The 19,114-nt window shown below is 43.0% G+C and overlaps 3 protein-coding genes across 5 annotated transcripts; 2 read left to right on the top strand and 1 right to left on the bottom strand.

Moving 5' to 3' along the window:
• Positions 1 to 491: 491 nt before the first annotated feature.
• LOC100823785 (ESX-3 secretion system protein EccA3) lies at positions 492 to 4,642 on the top strand. The gene is made up of 7 exons (XM_003572215.4): positions 492 to 823; positions 1,819 to 1,929; positions 2,024 to 2,122; positions 2,208 to 2,318; positions 2,412 to 2,712; positions 3,271 to 3,410; positions 3,815 to 4,642. Exons 1-7 carry the CDS (start codon positions 686 to 688, stop codon positions 4,364 to 4,366), a joined length of 1,452 nt encoding a protein of 483 aa, XP_003572263.1. The 5' UTR covers positions 492 to 685; the 3' UTR covers positions 4,367 to 4,642.
• Positions 4,643 to 4,864: 222 nt separating this feature from the next.
• LOC100842347 (pentatricopeptide repeat-containing protein At3g16010) lies at positions 4,865 to 8,462 on the bottom strand. Of its 3 annotated transcripts, none has more exons than XR_002964630.1 (4): positions 8,314 to 8,462; positions 5,762 to 7,819; positions 5,551 to 5,660; positions 4,865 to 5,306 (listed from the first exon to the last, which is right to left on the bottom strand). XR_002964630.1 is itself a non-coding variant. In XM_024460811.1 (2 exons), exons 1-2 carry the CDS (start codon positions 8,381 to 8,383, stop codon positions 6,003 to 6,005), a joined length of 1,887 nt encoding a protein of 628 aa, XP_024316579.1. In that variant the 5' UTR covers positions 8,384 to 8,462; the 3' UTR covers positions 5,759 to 6,002. The 3 variants fall into 3 exon arrangements, 1 of the variants encoding a protein (XP_024316579.1); XR_002964631.1 differs by having other exon boundaries at positions 5,789 to 7,819; XM_024460811.1 differs by lacking the exons at positions 4,865 to 5,306; positions 5,551 to 5,660 and having other exon boundaries at positions 5,759 to 7,819.
• Positions 8,463 to 8,593: 131 nt separating this feature from the next.
• Positions 8,594 to 13,171, top strand: LOC100822246 (U1 small nuclear ribonucleoprotein C-1). Its single transcript, XM_003572210.4, has 5 exons — positions 8,594 to 8,741; positions 9,351 to 9,393; positions 10,223 to 10,264; positions 10,351 to 10,612; positions 12,581 to 13,171. The coding sequence occupies exons 1-5, from the start codon at positions 8,734 to 8,736 to the stop codon at positions 12,859 to 12,861; spliced, it is 636 nt and encodes a 211-aa protein (XP_003572258.1). The 5' UTR covers positions 8,594 to 8,733; the 3' UTR covers positions 12,862 to 13,171.
• Positions 13,172 to 19,114: the final 5,943 nt, after the last annotated feature.

Below are 19,114 nucleotides of genomic sequence, written 5' to 3'. Positions count from 1 at the left end.
AAATGTCACTTTTTAATTTGATCTCTTCATCACCCTACACGTTAGGGCCTATTTGATTGACAAGGTCCCCAATACACACAAATGAATTGCAACAGAATATCCCTTAAAATTTGTTCGAACCCATCAATAATAATACGAACACCAAACAAGTCTTAGCTGGGAAATACTCGTACATTAATACTTTAACCGAGTTTGATCTAACGGCTATAGGTTTTAGCTGTGATGTGCCTCCCCCCCCCCCCCCCCACCCCCCCTTTTGTGAGGATTATTTACAAGTGAATGCTATATATCCGCTAGAAATGCAAAATGATCCTACATACGTGTGGAGTCAAAATATATTGAAATGGAAACGGGAATGGAAGGAGGTAAATGACCTTTTTCTCTATCCAACGAATAAAACCACATGTTCCGGGATACATGCCAAAAATATAGCAAGAAGCAACTAAAATTAAACCCGGATAAACGAGACGACAAAACGCCGAAGCAAACTGGGAAAAAAAAGGAACAAACTTTTGAAGGGGAGGGCAGGAACAGCGGAGGGCATTGGTCCCCGTCGGCCCGTCCTCCTTCCCCTCCCACACGGCTTCTTCCCCTTCCTCATCGACGGCTCCTCCATACACCACCACAGACAGGCAGAGGAGCGCGTACACACGGAGGGCCGTACGGTGAGGGAAGGCGGCGGCAGATGCCGGGCAGCCAGAACGGGCGGCCGAGGCCGGCCAAGGCCGAGACCATCCACGGCCTCGTGCGCGCCGGCGACCTCGCGGGCGTCCAGAGAAAGCTGCAGGAGAACCCCGCCCTCCTCAACGACAAGAACCCTGTGGTCCGTGCTTCTCGCGCTCCCTCCTTCCTTGCATTTCTTTAGCTTCAGAATGCGATCTTTGCTCCTTCCTGCGGTTCTTGACACATGTAGTGTGGAGTGAGCATACGAGATTCGTCAGAAAAGTGACCTTTGTTGGGGTTGTGAAGATGTGATTTTGGCGGCTTGTTTTTCTCGAGCTGGTTCTTGGTTTTCGTTCAGAGTTTCTGCTGCTTTCTTGGAATTTGGACATTTTTAGTTGTGACGCCGTTACCTTGCATCGCCGCCTGGTCTTCTTGGTTCTCTTCATGTGCTTCTTTGCCCCTTCTTTCTTGCATTTTGGTGCATAGACAAGTTCCTTCCCGAGCTCGTTCTCAATGACTCCCAAATTTGTTTGCATTTTAGAGTTCTAATCCAGCCGTGTTGGATTTTTCTTGTTACTGTTTTTCTTTCCTTTCTTTAGCGTATTGCTGGCTGTCCTGCTTAATTCGATTTGTCCGCCTTGATTCGTTTTAATGCAATATTGATTTGCCTTATTTATTTTGATCCTTTAATTGCATGCTTGTTTTTGGGTTTGATCCTTTAAGAAATGGTATGTGACCAGTTGGGTCGCTTTCGTATGTACGTTATGACAGGGCATTTTGAGGCCATTTATGTTTGGTGAACTGATTAGATTTGAACATCCTCTCTTGTGCCCTGTGACAAGAGCCTTGACATGTTGACAACCTGCAAAATAAATTAGCAAGGGATCTTCTCATATATTAGTACGCCAATGTTTTAATTATACCTCAAGGGTAATTTGACCTCCCAATTCAACTAATTTCCTTGATGTGCTCAGTAAGGGTGTGGTCATGTGCAAAGCTTCCTCGAAAATGTGCTAATAGTTTTTTTTCTGGTAGCACCGTATAAAGGAGAACCTGCAGATATGATAAAATTACAATAATAAACATTTTCCGAAATGCCATGTCTTTCGACTTTCGCTGTGACTGAATATACAGCTTTTATACGGTATTATGCAGATGTCCCAAACACCACTTCATGTCGCAGCAGGATACAATAATACTGACATAGTCAAATTCCTGCTTGATTGGCAAGGTGCAGATGCAGTTGAGCTGGAGGCAAAGAACATGGTAATTTACGCACCACATTTGCTAGCACCTTATTGGCTCCTCTGCTAACATATTTTATATTAGCATATAAACTACTGACTCCATTTTTCTGCAGTATGGAGAGACACCCCTGCATATGGCAGTTAAAAATAGTTCTTGTGAATCGGCGAAATTGCTCCTTGAACACGGTGTATATACAGAAGCCAAAGCAAATGTAAGATCTATCTGTTTAGTTTGTTCTAAGCCATCTTAGTTGAGTACATACACAAATTTAATAAGTTTAACTCACGTTGTTGCAGAATGGCATGTCACCATTGCATTTGGCTGTCTGGCATGCACTTCAAACTGGAGATTGCAGCACCGTCACTGTATTGCTAAGCTACAATGCGGATTGCTATGCAAAAGATGATGTATGCACATTTGATTACGAATAATGGTTTAATTGCTTTTGGTACCACTATATTAGATATACTGAACATACTTCTATCACATGTTGCCACCAGGAAGGTAAAATCCCCTTAAATCATATCCCAGGAGGAGCTGGCAATGAGAAGCTGCTGCAGCTTCTCACTCGCTATATGGAAGAACAAAGAAAACGGAAAGCTGTGATGTCATGCCATGAACAACAGGCAATGGCAGAGTTTGAAGAAGCAATTTCACAAATCGTGGGATTGCAAGAGCTGAAAATGCAATTACGTCGATGGGCCAGGGGAATGCTATTTGATGAGAAGCGACGGGCCATGGGCTTAGGCATTGCTAGCAGAAGAGCTCCCCATATGGCATTTGTCGGCAATCCAGGAACAGGTAAAGAACCCCACATAAGCCCTGAAGCTTGCACAAAGATGCTTTTAGGGTATGTTGGTTCGTGCCCTATGCAGCCCTGCCAAATCTGAGAAATAATTGGCTTGCCAATTTTTTGGCCAAATATTCTTGAGCTCTCACTTGACCAAAGATTTGGCAAAATCTGTGAGCGGTATGGTTTATAACTCACCGGCAACCAAATTTTTGGTAACAAACCAAGCAAGGACCAAATTAACATGGGCTGAAATATTTTGGCGTGGCTAGTTTTGGCACCAACCAAACACACCCTTAAACCTTGTGGGCCTAAAAAATGTGACCATTATAACTGCCATTCTACATTTTACACTTGTAAATGCACAAAGCTATATACTTCATTCAAGTGATTTGAACTTTTTAATACTCCCTTCGTCCAACAAAAGATGTCTCAAGTTTGTCAAAATTTGGATGTATCTAGACATGAATTAGTGTATAGATGCATTCAAATTTAATCAAAGTTGAGACATCCTTTGTTGGACGGAGGAATACAAAACTCAGTGCCTAATATAGGAATCTCTAATGTAGGTAAAACAATGGTTGCTCGAATTCTTGGGAAGCTTCTATATATGGTTGGAATTCTCCCCACCGACAAAGTTACTGAAGTTCAGCGAACTGATCTTGTTGGAGAATTTGTGGGGCATACTGGACCAAAGACGAGGCGAAAGGTATCCATATTTTTCTCTTCATCTGACGTCTCAGTTTTCTTTCTGCTGTACCTACCTTGACATACACAAAACTCTATCCTTGATTTGGGAGTAGTGTTACAAGGTCAACAGTTTTCTTTCTGTTGTACCAAATACTAGTGATTTTAGCTGTTTCTGTTTTTTTTTTCCTAATAGAAGCACTTAGTTCTTTGACCCTTATGTTGTACAAATGCTTTTTTCTGTCAGAAATTTGTTCAAAATCTCAGTTAACGAACTGAGAAAAACTGGACAATAAATTAATGAACATGGAAGAAAGATGAGTTATATTGGGGCATTCAAAATCTTCAACCCTTAAAGTTATGATTTTTAGCCTTTTTTCTCTGTACTTAATTCATTATCATCATAACAGTGCCTACACTCAACAGATAAAGGATGCTGAGGGAGGGATTCTGTTCGTCGATGAGGCTTACAGGTTGATACCAATGCAAAAATCCGATGATAAGGATTACGGTCTGGAGGCCTTGGAGGAGATAATGTCTGTAATGGACAGTGGCAAGATAGTTGTCATATTTGCTGGGTACTGTGAGCCAATGAGGCGTGTCATTGCCTCAAATGATGGTTTCTGTAGGAGGGTCACAAAGTTCTTTGATTTTGATGATTTCACCACGGCGGAATTAGCAGAGATCTTGCATCGGAAGATGAATAGCCCGAGCGACACTAGTTTGCTTTACGGGTTCAAGCTGCATCCGAGCTGCAGCATCGAGGCCATTGGAGAGTTGATTGCCAGGGAGACCACCGTGGAGCGGCGTAAACAGCTGAACGGAGGGCTGGTTGACATACTGCTCATCAATGCCCGTGAGAACCTGGATCTTCGTCTTGATTTCAATTGTGATGATGCCGATACCATGATCACAATCACATTGGAAGACCTGGAAGCAGGCCTCAGGCAGATCTCAAGACAGCGCCAGTTGAGATGACTTACAAATTTGGAAAACTTTTTTTTCTTTGATAAACTGAGGGTGATAGGCAACAGCCCAAGTTACATAGATTTATGTGTTTTGACAGAAGTTACAGGATTCAGTGCATTGTTTTGGGTATTCTTTCTGTTGTATCTCTTCAACTTGCTAGATTGCTGCCCTTTTACAACAGTAGTTGTACCATGTAGTTCCTTCTGAACTCATTATTATTTCCCAGTGAGGTATATAGAACATGTGTATATACATTCCTTTTACCATGGAGAAGTTTTTAGAGAAGAGACCCTCGAGTCTTCTGCACAAGTAATAGATTCAATTCCTGATAAGATTGTTTTCTGCCTTTCCAGTTCCTAGGAGATGCATTACAGACCATTGAGAAAAGCACAAGAAACTGTGACAAATGACCACAAGGAATCTTCTGTTGCATAGGCAGGAACCTGCCACCGGAAAATTTATTCACACCACCCTGTTATTGTGATTTGTGACAGATGTTATGATGCATTGAAAAAAAATGCAGAAACCTGGCATGTGATGGATTTCACTTTCTAAGAACAGTAAGCTCATACATATGCAACGAGCTGTGCTCAGGTGCATAAAGGTATCCCCACACAAGTACTCAACAGTTTTCAACAATGAGAAGTAGGTGTCCATGAAGAACTGTTGTTAAGGACAGTAGTAGCTAGAGGCTTTACACTAGATCAACAACTTCTACAAACACATATATGCACCATATGGCCACCACAAAACTGGATTCTGGACTTCAGTTTCAGAAAAGAAGCCTGGATGAGGTTACTGAATTTTGTAGATTCTTCACTGGTTTTGGAAGGCAATGGCAGTCTGCAGGTAAGCTCCTGTAGAATGTAACAGGAAATATTCAGCACATCCGCTAGCAGTGCGACTTTGAAAGGTTGCCAGTTTCTCAAAGTCCAAATCCACCATGTTCCTGTGAGAGAGAAAGTGTGATAAATACAAACCTGGGTACTAGTAAAATGTGGTCAAACTACAAGATGTGCCCCCCCCCCCCCCCCCACCACACACACACCATGCACGCACACACAGAGACACAAAAGCTTGGAAAACTACGCATACAGAGAGGAGAAATGGGTACATCTACTACATACTTTGGTTATGTACTACAACAGTTGAAAATATTTAAATGGCCAAACAAATAAGTATCATATACTTACCACTGGTGGTAGCTGAACAACTCTAACATAGAGTTGCACCTAAATGGTATCAACCTTTCAGTAACAAACTCTCATACCTTTGCACCTTAGCAGCAAAGTCTTTTTTCGACCTGTTCACAAAATGGAAGATTAAATATTAAGCTGTAAGTATCGTTGGGGAAGCTCTAGATTATCTAAAAGCAAAGAGGACAGAAAAGGGGATTTTGTTGACCTGTTAATAAAATGGTGTAATACACACCTAAGTTTGACTCACTGTTGTGGTACACTAATTACACAGTACAACGATTCACTTGAGCGGCGCAAAAGGAGGCATAGCTGTTGTCGACCAGACACAATTCTGGACAAAAACTTGGAAGAATCTATAACATTTTAAAGCTTGGAAGCCTTGGATCAAGATCTTTTAGAACACTAACAAAATCCATGTATCCTTTTTCTTATGTGAGCCCTTCAGTTTATTCGTGATCAACCTTTCCAATCGCCTCAAGTATAGATGAATATGTAATAAGATCATACTCAAATCCCAACACATTCATCTCTTTCATCAATTTAGCTGCCTCCTCAAACAAGCCTGCATGACTCATGGCACCAAGAACAGTATTATATGACACAGCATCTGGTTTTATTGCAGACTGCTTCATGTTAGAAAGCATCTCCATTGCACGATGAGGACCTCCCGTTTTTGCCAGTCCATTCAGGATAATATTGTATGAATTTATATCAGGAATACACCCATGCTCTTGCATTCTTCTCATTGTAGTAAGAGCTTCATCAAGCATACCTGCTCTTGCTAACCCAGACATGAGAGCATTGTAAGCATAAACATTTGGAGTGCAACCAAGTTTGTTCATCTCATCAAAAAGATTTACAGCATCATCAAGCCGCCCAGCCTTCCCTAAGTGTTTTATCATCACTGCGTACACTCGAGCACTGGAGGAGCCGCAATTTTCTTTTAGTTCCTGAAATAGCTCATGTGCAATATCATACCGTTTAGCTTTTCCAAGAGCATCAATCAGGCTGCAATATGCCGCTGGGCATGGAGGAAAGCCCTTTTCGTCCATCTCCTCCAGTAGCATCATGGCCTTCTCTGTCCTGTTGGTCTTGCAGAACCCATCAATCAAAATAGAGTAGGTGAATGGGCTAGGGGAGATTCCACTTCCCTTCATTCTCTCAAACCATGATGAAATCTCTGAAATGCGAGATTTAGATTCAAAAAGTGCTTTTATTATAGTATTATATGTCACCACGCTAGGAATACACTGCAATGTTCCCATCTCCTCAAACAACTTCACAGCATCATCCAAACGGCCAGCCTTGCCCAAGAAATTTATCATATTATTTATAACAACTGTGTCTGGCCGGCAGCCTTCTCGTCGCATTTCATGGAAGAAGTTATACGCTTCATCAAATCTCCCAGCTTTACCAAGGCCCCTGATTAACTCAGTGTACGTAAACACATCTGGTCGGCAGTACTGATGCCTCATTTCTTCAAACAAACCCAGTGCTCCATGAACATTGTTCAACTTGAAGAACAAAGCGATTAACATGGTATATATCTTAGCAGTTGGCTGCATTCCGTTGTCCTTCATCTCATTTAGTAACCGAATTGCTGAATCCTGACGACCAAGTTTGCAGAAAGCTGAAATGAGTGCACTGTAAGTCACGGTGTCTGGGAAGCAATGCCCCTCATTGCTCATCTCATTGTAAAGTTCATGCACTTTCTCATATTGCCCCTCATGCATTAACATGATTATCATGCTGTTATATGCCTGAGCAGTTGGTTGACACTTCCGTACTTTGATTTGGTAGAAGATTGCAACAGCTTTACTAATCATCTTGGCATTTCCCAGCATCCGGATAATGTCCGATAGCTCCATCGGGGTGACAACACATACCGGATTCCGTACCATCTCTTGGATCATTTTCCACATTTCACCGTACTGCTCTACTACCTCTAAACAACGTATCAATGCCATGTAAGTGGATGTATCATGTTCGTAATTCCTCTTCTTAGCTGCCCATCTAAAAAATTGCATCTTCACATTGACCCCAACATCAGTTTTCATAACCTCTCGTACCAACCAGTGATCAACTTTCAGCATGAGTACCTCTAGCGCCTTTTCAGCATCAGGGCCCCACTTGAATATCTTCAGGATCCTAATAAACCTCTCATCCATGACTCTTACAGAACGTGTGTACCTTCGTTCAATGGGTGCTACTGCCTCCTCGCTCCGAGGAACCAGGGGCCGGAACATCTGAACAATCTGATTTTCTGAGTGACAGCAAGTCAAGTTGTTCAAACAAAATAAAAAGGCATTAGAACAAAAAAAAATACATTTCAGATAGCATCATGAAGTGTTTGCTCCACAAAATTGAGAACAACTATGAAATGCAACTTCTTAGGTCGCACCCATATGATTAAACAATTCGTGACCAAATTTGGAAGGCTTTGTAAAACCTGGTTAATGCTATTGTTAGGAAGGACTACATCAGAACATACTTCTTTATTTCATCAGTAAATTTCAAGGAACAAAATTTCACCCTAGTCAGCAGCATAACAAAAGCTGATCTGACCCAGTAACAACTAATGATGACCTGAAATCCATACAATCTCCATCCAAAACAAAACAAGACACCCACAATAAGTTTTTGGTTAGAACTCATACATTGATACATACATCGAGAGAGCCCCCGCTCAGCACATTCATTCTTAAGGGAGAGCGCAAATCGGGAGAGAGAACGAAGGAAAGGAAGAATCGCACCGACCTGTTTGCTTCACCCTCCACGCGAGGTGCGGCGAAGAGGAGATGCCTCGGACAGCGAGGAGGCGCGCCATCTCCGGCCGCCGCCGGCTACGATGTGGCGGGCTAGGAAGAGGAGTGGGAACAGGGGCGGTAGGCGCCGGGGTTACCGCGCACGCAGTCACTGGCAGGTTAGGCCCGCATGAGGTAAGCGGACTTGAATTTGGGCCGTGGAGTTGGAGCCCAAGCCCAACCCGGTCTCTGGAAATTTCCCGCAGATTATACGCGAGGGTTTAAGGGCGTTTAGCAAATTGCGGGGTTCCTCTCTAAAAAAAAGAGCAAATTGCGAGGTCTATTCGCCCTCCTCTCCGACCCCCGCCCGCTTGCGACCGAGACGAGATCCTCGTCGCCGCCGTTCCCGTCTTCGTCGTCCTCGGCCGCCGCGATGCCCCGGTGAGTGCTCGCCTCTCCCACTGTAGGTTCAGCGGCGGTTAGTTCGTGTGGGGGAACGGGGCGGTAAGGAAGGGGATCGTTGATTTGAAACCCTAGCTTAGGCGCCCGTGGTTCCCTGCGGCATTTTCTCTTACGGGAGCGACCGCAGGAACAGTCAGTAGGGAGATTGTCGAACGTAAGAGGAACGGGGAAAGCTAGAGGATGCGCTAATTGCTTGGTTTAGTGGTCGGGGCAAGCGTCCTTTCTCCATGATTGGAGAAGATGGCTGTGTGTGTCTGTGGTTTGCCCCTGATCGCGTCTTTAGGTGGATTGATCCGTCTTATGGTTAGAATCTGGGGGTTTTGTGGTAGGGAAGAGTGGAGAGCTCCCGTTCTGCTTGCTGTGAGAATTCAGGCTTTGCTAGCCATGACTTAGTGCTTTCTTCTGTAATATATTACTCCCTCCGTTCCATAATTCTCGTCTCAAACTTGACTAAAAGTGGATGTATCTATTCCTAAAATATGTCTAGATACATGTAATATTTTGACAAGAATTATGGAACGGAGGGAGTACTTACTATATTGTGTATCCCTCTGCTTGAATTAACATCTTCTTGCTCTTGGTTTGCAGGTATTATTGTGATTACTGTGACACTTACCTTACCCATGACTCGGTTAGTGTTTTGTTCTGTTCATTTTTTTTATAATGCCAGAAAATAAACATGGCTGGATGCTTTACTTATTTTAGTTTTCTACTCCCTCTGATCCATAATGTGTCTCAGATTTAGTACAACTTTGTACTAAGTTAGTACAAAATCCGAGACACTTATTATGGATTGGAAGGAGCATATGATAATGTGCAGCGAGCTGATTATAGCCTTGTTGACACTAGTGAATGTAAAATTTCTGTCAGACCTAAGATAAATATTAGCCTCCCACCACAATGACACTATTTGTCCTGGGGGATGATACTGGTTTATATTCATGTCTTTTCTCAAGATAACTCTGTGCCTCTTAAATTATATTCGTCTAAGTGGTTCAATTCAATATTGTTGCCAAGTCCCTAGGTATGTGCTTTGAGGTCGCATGAGACTGATGCGCTCTGCAGTTCATAACTGAAAACATAAAATCGGTGATAGTTTGTCACATGTTGATGTATAAACATAAAATATTGTGCGATTAGATATGCGCAGGTTAAAATTTAAAACTGTGCTGTCTCCTTTTTTTTTTTGGTAAATCTCAGCTGGTCAACTTTTGCTTTTGAGTGCGCGAGATCAACATACAGCCATTATCGCCTTTTGCAAGTTTTACTACCGAGTAGGTCAAGTTTGTTGTTTCTGAGATACCGAAATACCAAACAATGACCTTTATGGAGTTAGTTTTTGGTTTTGTAAACTGTCGAAGCTAGCAATGCGCTTACAACTTTTTTGGCCTTTGCTATGGTGTATTTTTTAATACACACACATATGTTTATCTTTGACTTGATTCCTTGAAATGGTGCAGCCATCTGTCCGTAAGCAACACAATGCTGGATACAAACATAAGGTATTCACCTATTTGATCTTTATTGTTACATTTTATTCTTCTGTCTAAACTCTAAAGCAACAGTTTTTCATACGAAACTGCTTTAGGCAAATGTTCGAAGCTACTACCAACAGTTTGAGGAGCAGCAAACTCAAAGTTTGCTTGATCAAAGGATCAAGGAACATCTGGGACAAGCTGCAGCTTTCCAAGTCGGTGCTCCTTTCAACCAACATATGCTCCAATTTCCAGGAAATGTACCCCGTCCTCGTCTTCCGATTTTGCCCACACCTATGATGCCACATGGTTTTCCTCAACAACCTGGTGGGCCGTTTGCTAGGCCTCCTATTTTACCAGTTCCTGGTGCTCCAGGTAAACATCAGTACAATGTTCACCTTTTTCCGTGATTACCTGTATCCCTAAATCATACAGTCCATGACTTCTGTAATTTGTGCTCATATTCCGTAAACTCAATTCACAGCTTATATAGTTCCCCGTGGAAGATAAAAAGGACTACCAGTTTGTATTCATTCAAGCATAAACAAACATGGAATGTAGATATCACACGGAGAATTTTGAGCAAATTTTTTTCATAGCTTGATTCTGCATCTTCAGCACATGTTTAGTTGTCTTAATATTAACTTGTAAGATCAAAACCATCCGGTTTCCATATTGGAGGTAAATTACATGGCCTGGACTATTTTTGTGACCATATTGAGGCAGAAATGGACAGTTTAACCTTAAGCTGTGATTGTTAGACAGTTTAACCATATAAGCTGCCATTGACCTTCAACTGCCAGTCGGTAAAACAGGATGCATTCTGCATGCATATACAAAAAGACGAATTATTATGTTCTACATTTCTTAAAATATTAAAAATAAATTCCTGATTTGCAGTTTCCTTTTTTTTTAAACCTGATTCAAAATTTCCTTGTTTCCATTGCTAAATCAGTTGATCCTGTGATTTTCTGTAGTGTATATCTAAATTGACAAATTGAAGCTATGTCCCATATTGTTAGTATCTAAGTACATCCTAGATACAATTGAACACATTTAGATTAGTTATTATATTGTAGATAATAATACTTACACATACAAGTTATCTTATGTTTTATCTTATCTTGGGCGCATTGGCTATTTCCGCTTAGTGTTCTAAGTAAGTTAAATCAGATGTTAAATAATTGTAAAAATACCATGCATGTTTTGGAACTTTGTGCTACATCAAGTACTCAAAGACGTTTGTTCTCTAAGCGTTAAAACATACAAGCAGTTACTGAAATTATGCACGAGTAGTACTCAAAGACGTTTGTTCTCTAAGCGTTAAAACATACCCTGTAGATAAAAATGTTTTTCTTCTTTTTTTTGAGCCTGCTGGAAAAACAAACTAAATAGAAAATGAAACTATGCCATGTCTTATAAGTGACAGTAGGTCCTCAAAATGATTGAATTTATTGAATAGAAGTACAAGACTTTATGAGGGTCACTATGGATGTAGCCTCCGTAGAGTTACTAAAGAAGAACACGATCTATTCGATGGTAGGAGCAATAAGTAGATTGATACAAGGGCTTGCAGATTAATTATTATGATACCTAGGTCCTAGAGTATTACATTGAGTTAAGTTGTAACATATCTTTCCCTCAAATAAATGTTGTAACATATCTTGCTATCATTTAGGTTTATTGACTTATTATATAGGAGTAGGTGCCAGGTTTCTATGTGGTTCGCTGTACAATGGATTATGGATGACAAGTCTTTGCTGATTAAAAGTTCTCCAATCCAGATGTTGTAACTTAGTTGCAAATTTCACCTGATGAGCTGTGTAAAAACTGGACCTCTGTTTCTTGAGATGTGCAATTTTCTGAATAAATTTATGAATTGATGCCAATTTAGAGATGGCATATGAAGAGTTGAAAACTGTCAAACTGCCACCTACCCAGTAACATTACTTGGATAACACACGAAATAGGAAGATATTTTTCCTTATGCTAGTATCCAGTGGCAAACTGGTAATAGACTTTGTCTTTTTGCTTTGGTATTGTGGCAACTAAACGATTACAGAGGTGACCCTACACCTAGTTTAATCATGAAACATTGATACCTAAGGTTGCATTATGTAGTGCCACATAAGATCAGTTACCACTAGTATCACTTTGCTTTTGAGTGCACTTGAGGGGAAATGATCACTGTATTCTAGCAAAAGGGAAATTGCTAACTAAATTGATATTACTGCTCTTAGAAGTTTCTGTTTCTGTTAAAACACTTGAACTTCTGATCCATTTCAGGTACTCAAACCAAATAATTGTTGCTTCTGTAACTGTTTTTCTATAAATGTTTGTCAGGTTATCCTGGTGCTCCAACCATGCCGCAACCAGGAGGTCCTCCTGGGTCCATGCCTATGCAGATGGCACCTCTCCCAAGGCCTCCGACGCTGCCGCCCCCGACATCTGGAGCCCCAGGTGCCCCCATGTCCAACAACGCAGCACCTCCAGGTCCTCCACCCATGTATCAACAAAATCAGCCACCAACTGCTGGACCAACTTCTGGTGCTCCGCCACCGGCACCGGCAGCTCCCCCACAGGCCGCATTCTCTTACTCGCAACCCCCTGAGGGCAGCCACTGATTCTGTTACTTGGGCATTTATTTATTGAATGAAATGCGCAGAAGGGTTGCTCTGCTCCCTTGGAATATGACGCTGCTGTCGTCTGGGTGACATCATCTGTGACTTGAATTTGAGAGGATTGTTAAAAAAGGCTTCATGTAGTTGTATTGTGGCATCTTAGATGATTAACAGTAACTTTGTAATCCTCTGGTTGAGGTTCTTATTGATTTCAAAGAGCACCTGAAACTTGAAAGTCGATAACGGGCTTCATGTCGTACATATTTGTCATCTACATAAATTTATCTGATGGCATAATGCTCGGATCCTTGTATATGGTATGGGAGATTGAGCTCAACGCTGTGCCAATACTACACGCTCGTTTGATTTGGATATTCGCCAATTGTGATGCTACAAGATCATTTCATTTGGGTATTCGCCGATTCTGAACAATCGCTATTATTATTTAGGGAACCCTTTTAGATGGTAAGGTAATTTTGTTAGATTCTTGTGACACAGAAGACTTGCTAAACTTGAATACAGAATTACTCTGCGTATGATCATTTCAGGTACGTTGTTTTTTTAGCATGGTTGAATCAACGGCTTGATACCAAGTGTTGCAATTTTGTCTAGATACACATGTATTTAGGTGCGTCTTAGTGTGTAGATACGTATGTATTTAGACAAAGTTGCAACACTTAATACCGGACTGAGGAAGTATTATACTCTCATCGTCCAATAAAAGATGTCTCAAGTTTGTCAAAATTTGGATGTATCTAGACATGGCTTAGTATATAGATACATTCAAATTTGGTCAAAGTTGAGACATTCTTTGTTGGACGGAAGAAGTACTAAAATTGTATGCAATGAAGCAGTTCTCACTTGATAAAGTTAGGAACATTCTACTGTCTTCAAGGGTACGTTAGTTGGTGTCCAAACTTGTCCTCCCGAAATATTGGTAGCCAACAGAAATTTGGTCTTCATTTAGTTGGTTCTTAAAAATTTGGTTGCCTATGAAATCTTGCCAATCTACCTACAATATCTTCACAACTTTTGTCAAATTTTTGGCCAACAAGGAACCAAGGAATATCTAAGCAATTTTTTTGACTAGCCAAATGTTGACAAGAATGGATAGGACGAGAGTTGGCACGAACCAAACACACCTCTAATCTTCCTCGTAATGGCAACGTTTGACCCGCTTTTATTTTATTTAAGAGGCACTTCGGCTCATTTTAGTACTATGCACGACAAGGCCAAAAAAGTACAGTAGTAGATGAGCAACTGATAGTGGATGGACGATTTGGCCAGCCAGCAATAAGCAATAGGTAGCTGGGAGGGGAAATTGTACGGCATCTGAAGTTTCAGCTCACAAACATTGCCCCAAAGAATGCAACGTACAAACATTATCCCAAGGAATGCAACTTCTACATGAAGAGTACTAGACACTGTTGACTGTTGAAGTCATGGTGACATGGACCGAGGACATGTAAGATGAAAGAAAGGGCAGCAGAAAAATGTTTCTGTAAATAGTACAGGACACTTTTGACATGAAACTGTTACTTGCTCCATCCATTTCATAAAGAATGGCACGCACGTATTTCAAGATTTTACTTTGACCAATAATTAAACTAATGATTTGAGATTTATGTGTTACAAAAATTATATCATTGGATTCGTATTTCAAAAACTTTTCCAATAATATAAAATTTGTAATATATAATCTACATACAATTGGTCTAATTGTTGGTCAAAGTTCGATCTCGAAAAATGTGAGCGCCATTCTTGATGAAAAGGAGGGAGTATTATGCTTACGAATCAAGTAATTAGTCCTCATTAATAAAGGGGGAATCACACTTGCACTAAAACTGCTGGTGATTCAGTCAACAAAGACTAATTGAGAATGTAAGTTAACTATCTGCATTATCTAAACCTGTGTAGCTACAGAAGATCGACACTCGTATGCTCAGTTGCTTAATCAAGCCTAATTGAATGGATCCTCCTCTGTTCTTCCCTGTGCTGCAGCAAGATCAAGATGGGTCGCTAGCATCACCCGAGCACGTCCAGGGGATCAATGTAAGGGTCGTTGAACTCCACCGTCCGCACCATCTGCTCGATCTCCCTGCGAGCCTCGGCCCTTCGCCGCTCGATCTCGCTCCGGCAGATGGTCTCGGGGGCTGCCTTGGCAAGATGAGCCTTCTCAAGGAGCTCGCGCATGCGTCCGGCGGTGGGGGGGCGCCGTGAGCTCGGGAGGATGTATCGGCGAGGCGACGGGGGGCGGCTTGAGATTGGAAAGACGAATCGGCGAGGCGCTGACCAATTTGTTGGCGTAGAGGGCGTCCATGCCGCGGAGCGCCGAGCTCACGGGATCCTCGTCGCTGCTGCTGGCGCCATCCGGGCGTTTCTTGATCTTGGCAGCGACATCGGGCTCGAACTCGACGCAAACACCGCGTGTGCGCTTCGCCGGCTGCGCATCCCCTTGCTGGAATCCAGGGCGTTTATTGATCTTGGCGGCCGTGGGCTTGGGGACACAGGCGGGGTTGATGCGGATGGCGGTGGACGGGCAGGCATGGGGAACGGCGGCGGGGGCGGGACGGCGCGAGGTCAGGGAGTGGGGAAGGACCCTGGCCCCCATGGTCGGGGCGAGCAGCTAGGGCGTGCCAGATTGGGGGCGGCGCAGGAGACGCGATCGGGAGACGCGATCGAGGAAGAGCGAGAAGATCGAACAGGCGGGGGTTTGGGGGAAAAGAGGAGTGGCGGTCAAGTTTTGGGGCAGAATTGGCGGCAAGAAGGCGGGGGTTCAATTCGGTGCGCTATGACAGGTGGGGATCGGCGAGGACGCAGCTGGGCCCAGTTGTCGGTGTGAGAGCGCTCGTGAAGCATGGATGCCCCGCAATCTTCGGAGTCGCTGGAGCCTGGGGCTGGCCGATCAAGTATACATATTCGCGTAGATCAGTTATCAAACTTATTAGCAGACCCTCTTGTGATTTGTGATGTCCTGCACCGCGGCAGAAGGATCTAGATCGGAATTGGGAAGGAGGAGGTAGAAGAAGGTGCTGAGGGAGTCTATTTTTTCATTAGGAGGAAATATTCTGTTACATTGATTGATTCCCCTTCTCTCTCGATCTCTCGCTTTATAGCTCCTACACTAACAGTTCACTACAAGGTCTTTAGCCCACGCACACACATTACGGCCCACGGCTCACATTGCCTGTTGCCGGATCAGCCACAGTCGCAGGCACAGTAGCTGTGACACCCCCCCGCGCCTTGAGAACCAGCTAGCTTGGTGCAGCTGGGAACCTTTTGCGGAGCACTTCATAATCTTCTCAAGTCGCCATCTCTAGAGGAAAGGAAGTCCACTTGATCTTGACTTGCAGATGTGCTGCGTTGCCTCGTTTCACCAACCGACGTTCAACAATGGCCTCAAGGAATACTGAATCAGCGGACAGATCCACTGGCACTGGAAGAGATGTATACATAGGCGTATGATCTAGAACGAATGTCTTCAGTTGGGACACATGAAACATTGGGTGAATCATACTACACGCAGGGAGCTCCAGCTTGTAAGCAGCATCACCAATTCGAGCCAGCACTTTATAAGGACCATAAAATTTGTAAGCAAGTTTAGGAAAAGCACGACTGACCACCGAGTGCTGAGCATACAGTTGGAGTTTCACAAAGACCATATCGCCGACAGCAAAGACTCAGTGCGCAGACGATCAGCCATTAACTTCATACGAGCTTGCGCCTTGGCCAATCGAGTGAGTAAGTGGGCACGAAAGACATAGCGTTCAACGAGCATATCCAGCACAGCAGGGTGTGAAGCAACATCCAGATCAGGAACCTGACCAACACTAGGCTCATTCCCATAGAGAGCCTTAAAAGGTGAACAGCCAAGAGCAGAATGGTGAGAAGAATTGTACCAGAATTCTGCAAGAGGAAGCCACTGTGCCCATTGTTTCGGAGTGTCATGGAAAGCACAACGCAAATACATTTCCAGACACTGATTAGTACGCTCAGTCTGCCCATCAGTTTGGGGGTGATATGCTGAACTCATCTACAATTCAGTGTTCAAAATATGAAATAGCTGGCGCCAGAAAGTGCTAGTGAACACCTTATCCCTGTCAAACACAATGGAAGCAGGAATGCCATGGAGTTTAACCACATTGGCCATAAAAGCTTTAGCTACCTGAGAGGCTGTAAATGGGTGTTTCAGGGGAATAAAATGACTGTATTTAGTAAAGCAATCCACTGCCACAAGGATGGAATTATAGCCATTGGAAGTGGGCAAGCCCTCCACAAAGTCCATGGAGATGTCCTTCCAAGCTTTCTGAGGCAGAGGTAAAGGACTAAGTAAGTCAGGCAACTTACAATGTTCGTGCTTGGCCTGCTGGCAAACTTTGGCACTGTTTGACAAACTCTTCCACTGCAAGTTTCATACCTTTCCAAAAGAATAATTTCTTGACTCGCTGGTAAGTGGCTTGGATCCCAAAATGGCCCCCAATAGGAGTGGAATGAAAAGCCTGAATGAGTTTCGTCTGGAGACCCATGTTAGCACCTATCCAGATTTTGCCATGATATCGGATGAGCCTTGCCTGTAAGCCAGGATGATCTGCAGAAGTAATGGCCAACTGCTGAAGAAGTAGCCGAGCCTCAGGATCCACTTCATAAGAGTTAAATATCTCCTGTAACCACACAGGCTGAGCAGTAGAAATTGCTGACAGCTGAAACAGGTGACCTACCCTGGACAGAGCATCAGCAGGAATATTGTCCACACCCCTTTTGTACTCAAACTTGTACTGTAAGCCAATGAGCCTGGTCATAGCTTTCTTTTGCAAATCAGAGCCCAGCACCTGATCCTCCAAACAACAAAGACTTTTGTGGTCAGTTTTAAACAAATGGTCCATTCTGAAGATATGGTCTCCATTTTTCAACAGCTAACATGATAGCCAAAAATTCTTTCTCATAAATAGACAACCTTTGGTTTTGGGGACTGAGAGTTTTACTGAGATAAGCTATGGGATGGCCTTGTTGACTCAGCATAGCTCCCACACCAGTGTCACAAGCATCAGTCTCCAGACAAAAGGGCAGGGTGAAATCAGACAGAGCAAGAACATGGGTGGCTGACATAGCTTGCTTCAAGGTGGTAAATGCCAAATCACAGTCAGAAGTCCACAAAAAGGCTTTCTTCTTTAACAGATTGGTAAGAGGTTTAGCAAGAATGTGAGATCGAGATAGGAAATCAGAGGGGAGGGGGGGTTGAATGATTGCGCGGAAGCAAATTAAAACTTTTTCCGAAAGTTCAAGCCCTAAATCACATTTCTGTCCATGATAGTAAAAAAGTCGTAACCTTTGATTGGATGAACCAAAAAATACGTATGAGTATGCAAAAGAAAGGTATTGAAATTATATAACCAACGCAACAAGAATCAGCTCAATTGGACTTACCAATCAAAAGATATGATCAAATCAGTAACAGCTGATAGAAAGTTACGAGAATTAATCTAGAATCGATTTCGAGAAATAATAAGAAAGATGAAGTAATCGCGATCTTTCCTTGATCTCGTGGTAAACCTGCAGCAAAGTATTATGAACTCGTGATAAACTTGCAGCAAAGTATTAGAAAGATCTAGCAGGAAGAATCCACGAAGATCCGAGAAGAACAGAGATGACACCGCTAACGAATTTCTTTATTGCAACGATGTCGATCAATTACAAAAGATGCAACCATGCATCCAAAAACTCTCCAAGAATTGATCTAGATCTAAAGCTCTGAGTTCGCTCACGTCCTTGCTAAACCCTATCTAGGACGCCCTCTATTTATAAGGGAAAATTCGCGATCCTAAACCGAGTCCGAATCCAACACGAACTGCTCTGTCCCGGTCGTTATTCTGCCCGTGGGGCCCACAGACGACCTCGGATTGAGATGACTCCAAAAGCAAAGTTGTTCGTCTCGACCACGCGCAGAACGTTCATGTCGACCACTTTTCCATCGGACGCCATCTTGATGACGCTACTGTTTAATCTTTAAACAGTTCTCATCCAGCCACGGCTGGATCTACATGTCTTCATGTCGATGCCACTCCATGTCATCAACTCTTCTTGTGATGTCTTCAAAACTCGACCATCCCGTGTTGAATATCTCCAATACCGTACATCTCCGGTATAAACAACGTACGACAAACCGGTGCCCTCCCGGATCATCGTAATCTTCACTTTCATTGTTCCTTCGCACGAACGTCTCGCATGACATTGATCCCTCGACCTCAGCTTATCCCAA

This window comes from Brachypodium distachyon, chromosome 3 (assembly GCF_000005505.3).
Source record: "Brachypodium distachyon strain Bd21 chromosome 3, Brachypodium_distachyon_v3.0, whole genome shotgun sequence".
NCBI classification, from domain to species: domain Eukaryota; kingdom Viridiplantae; phylum Streptophyta; class Magnoliopsida; order Poales; family Poaceae; genus Brachypodium; species Brachypodium distachyon.
The sequence above is the reverse complement of the archived record's forward strand: the minus strand, read 5'-3'. Positions and strand labels throughout refer to the sequence as shown.

Excerpts from the sequence above, each read along its gene's own strand:
- LOC100823785 (XM_003572215.4), top strand. The coding sequence starts at position 686 with ATGCCGGGCAGCCAGAACGGGCGGCCGAGGCCGGCCAAGGCCGAGACC. Across the intron at positions 2,319-2,411 it reads ATTGCTATGCAAAAGATGAT|GAAGGTAAAATCCCCTTAAA; the intron begins GTATGCACATTT and ends TGTTGCCACCAG. Across the intron at positions 2,713-3,270 it reads TGTCGGCAATCCAGGAACAG|GTAAAACAATGGTTGCTCGA; the intron begins GTAAAGAACCCC and ends TCTCTAATGTAG.
- LOC100842347 (XM_024460811.1), bottom strand. The coding sequence starts at position 8,383 with ATGGCGCGCCTCCTCGCTGTCCGAGGCATCTCCTCTTCGCCGCACCTC. Across the intron at positions 7,820-8,313 it reads GTGGAGGGTGAAGCAAACAG|AAAATCAGATTGTTCAGATG; the intron begins GTCGGTGCGATT and ends GCTGTCACTCAG.
- LOC100822246 (XM_003572210.4), top strand. Across the intron at positions 9,394-10,222 it reads CTTACCTTACCCATGACTCG|CCATCTGTCCGTAAGCAACA; the intron begins GTTAGTGTTTTG and ends GAAATGGTGCAG. Across the intron at positions 10,613-12,580 it reads ACCAGTTCCTGGTGCTCCAG|GTTATCCTGGTGCTCCAACC; the intron begins GTAAACATCAGT and ends AATGTTTGTCAG.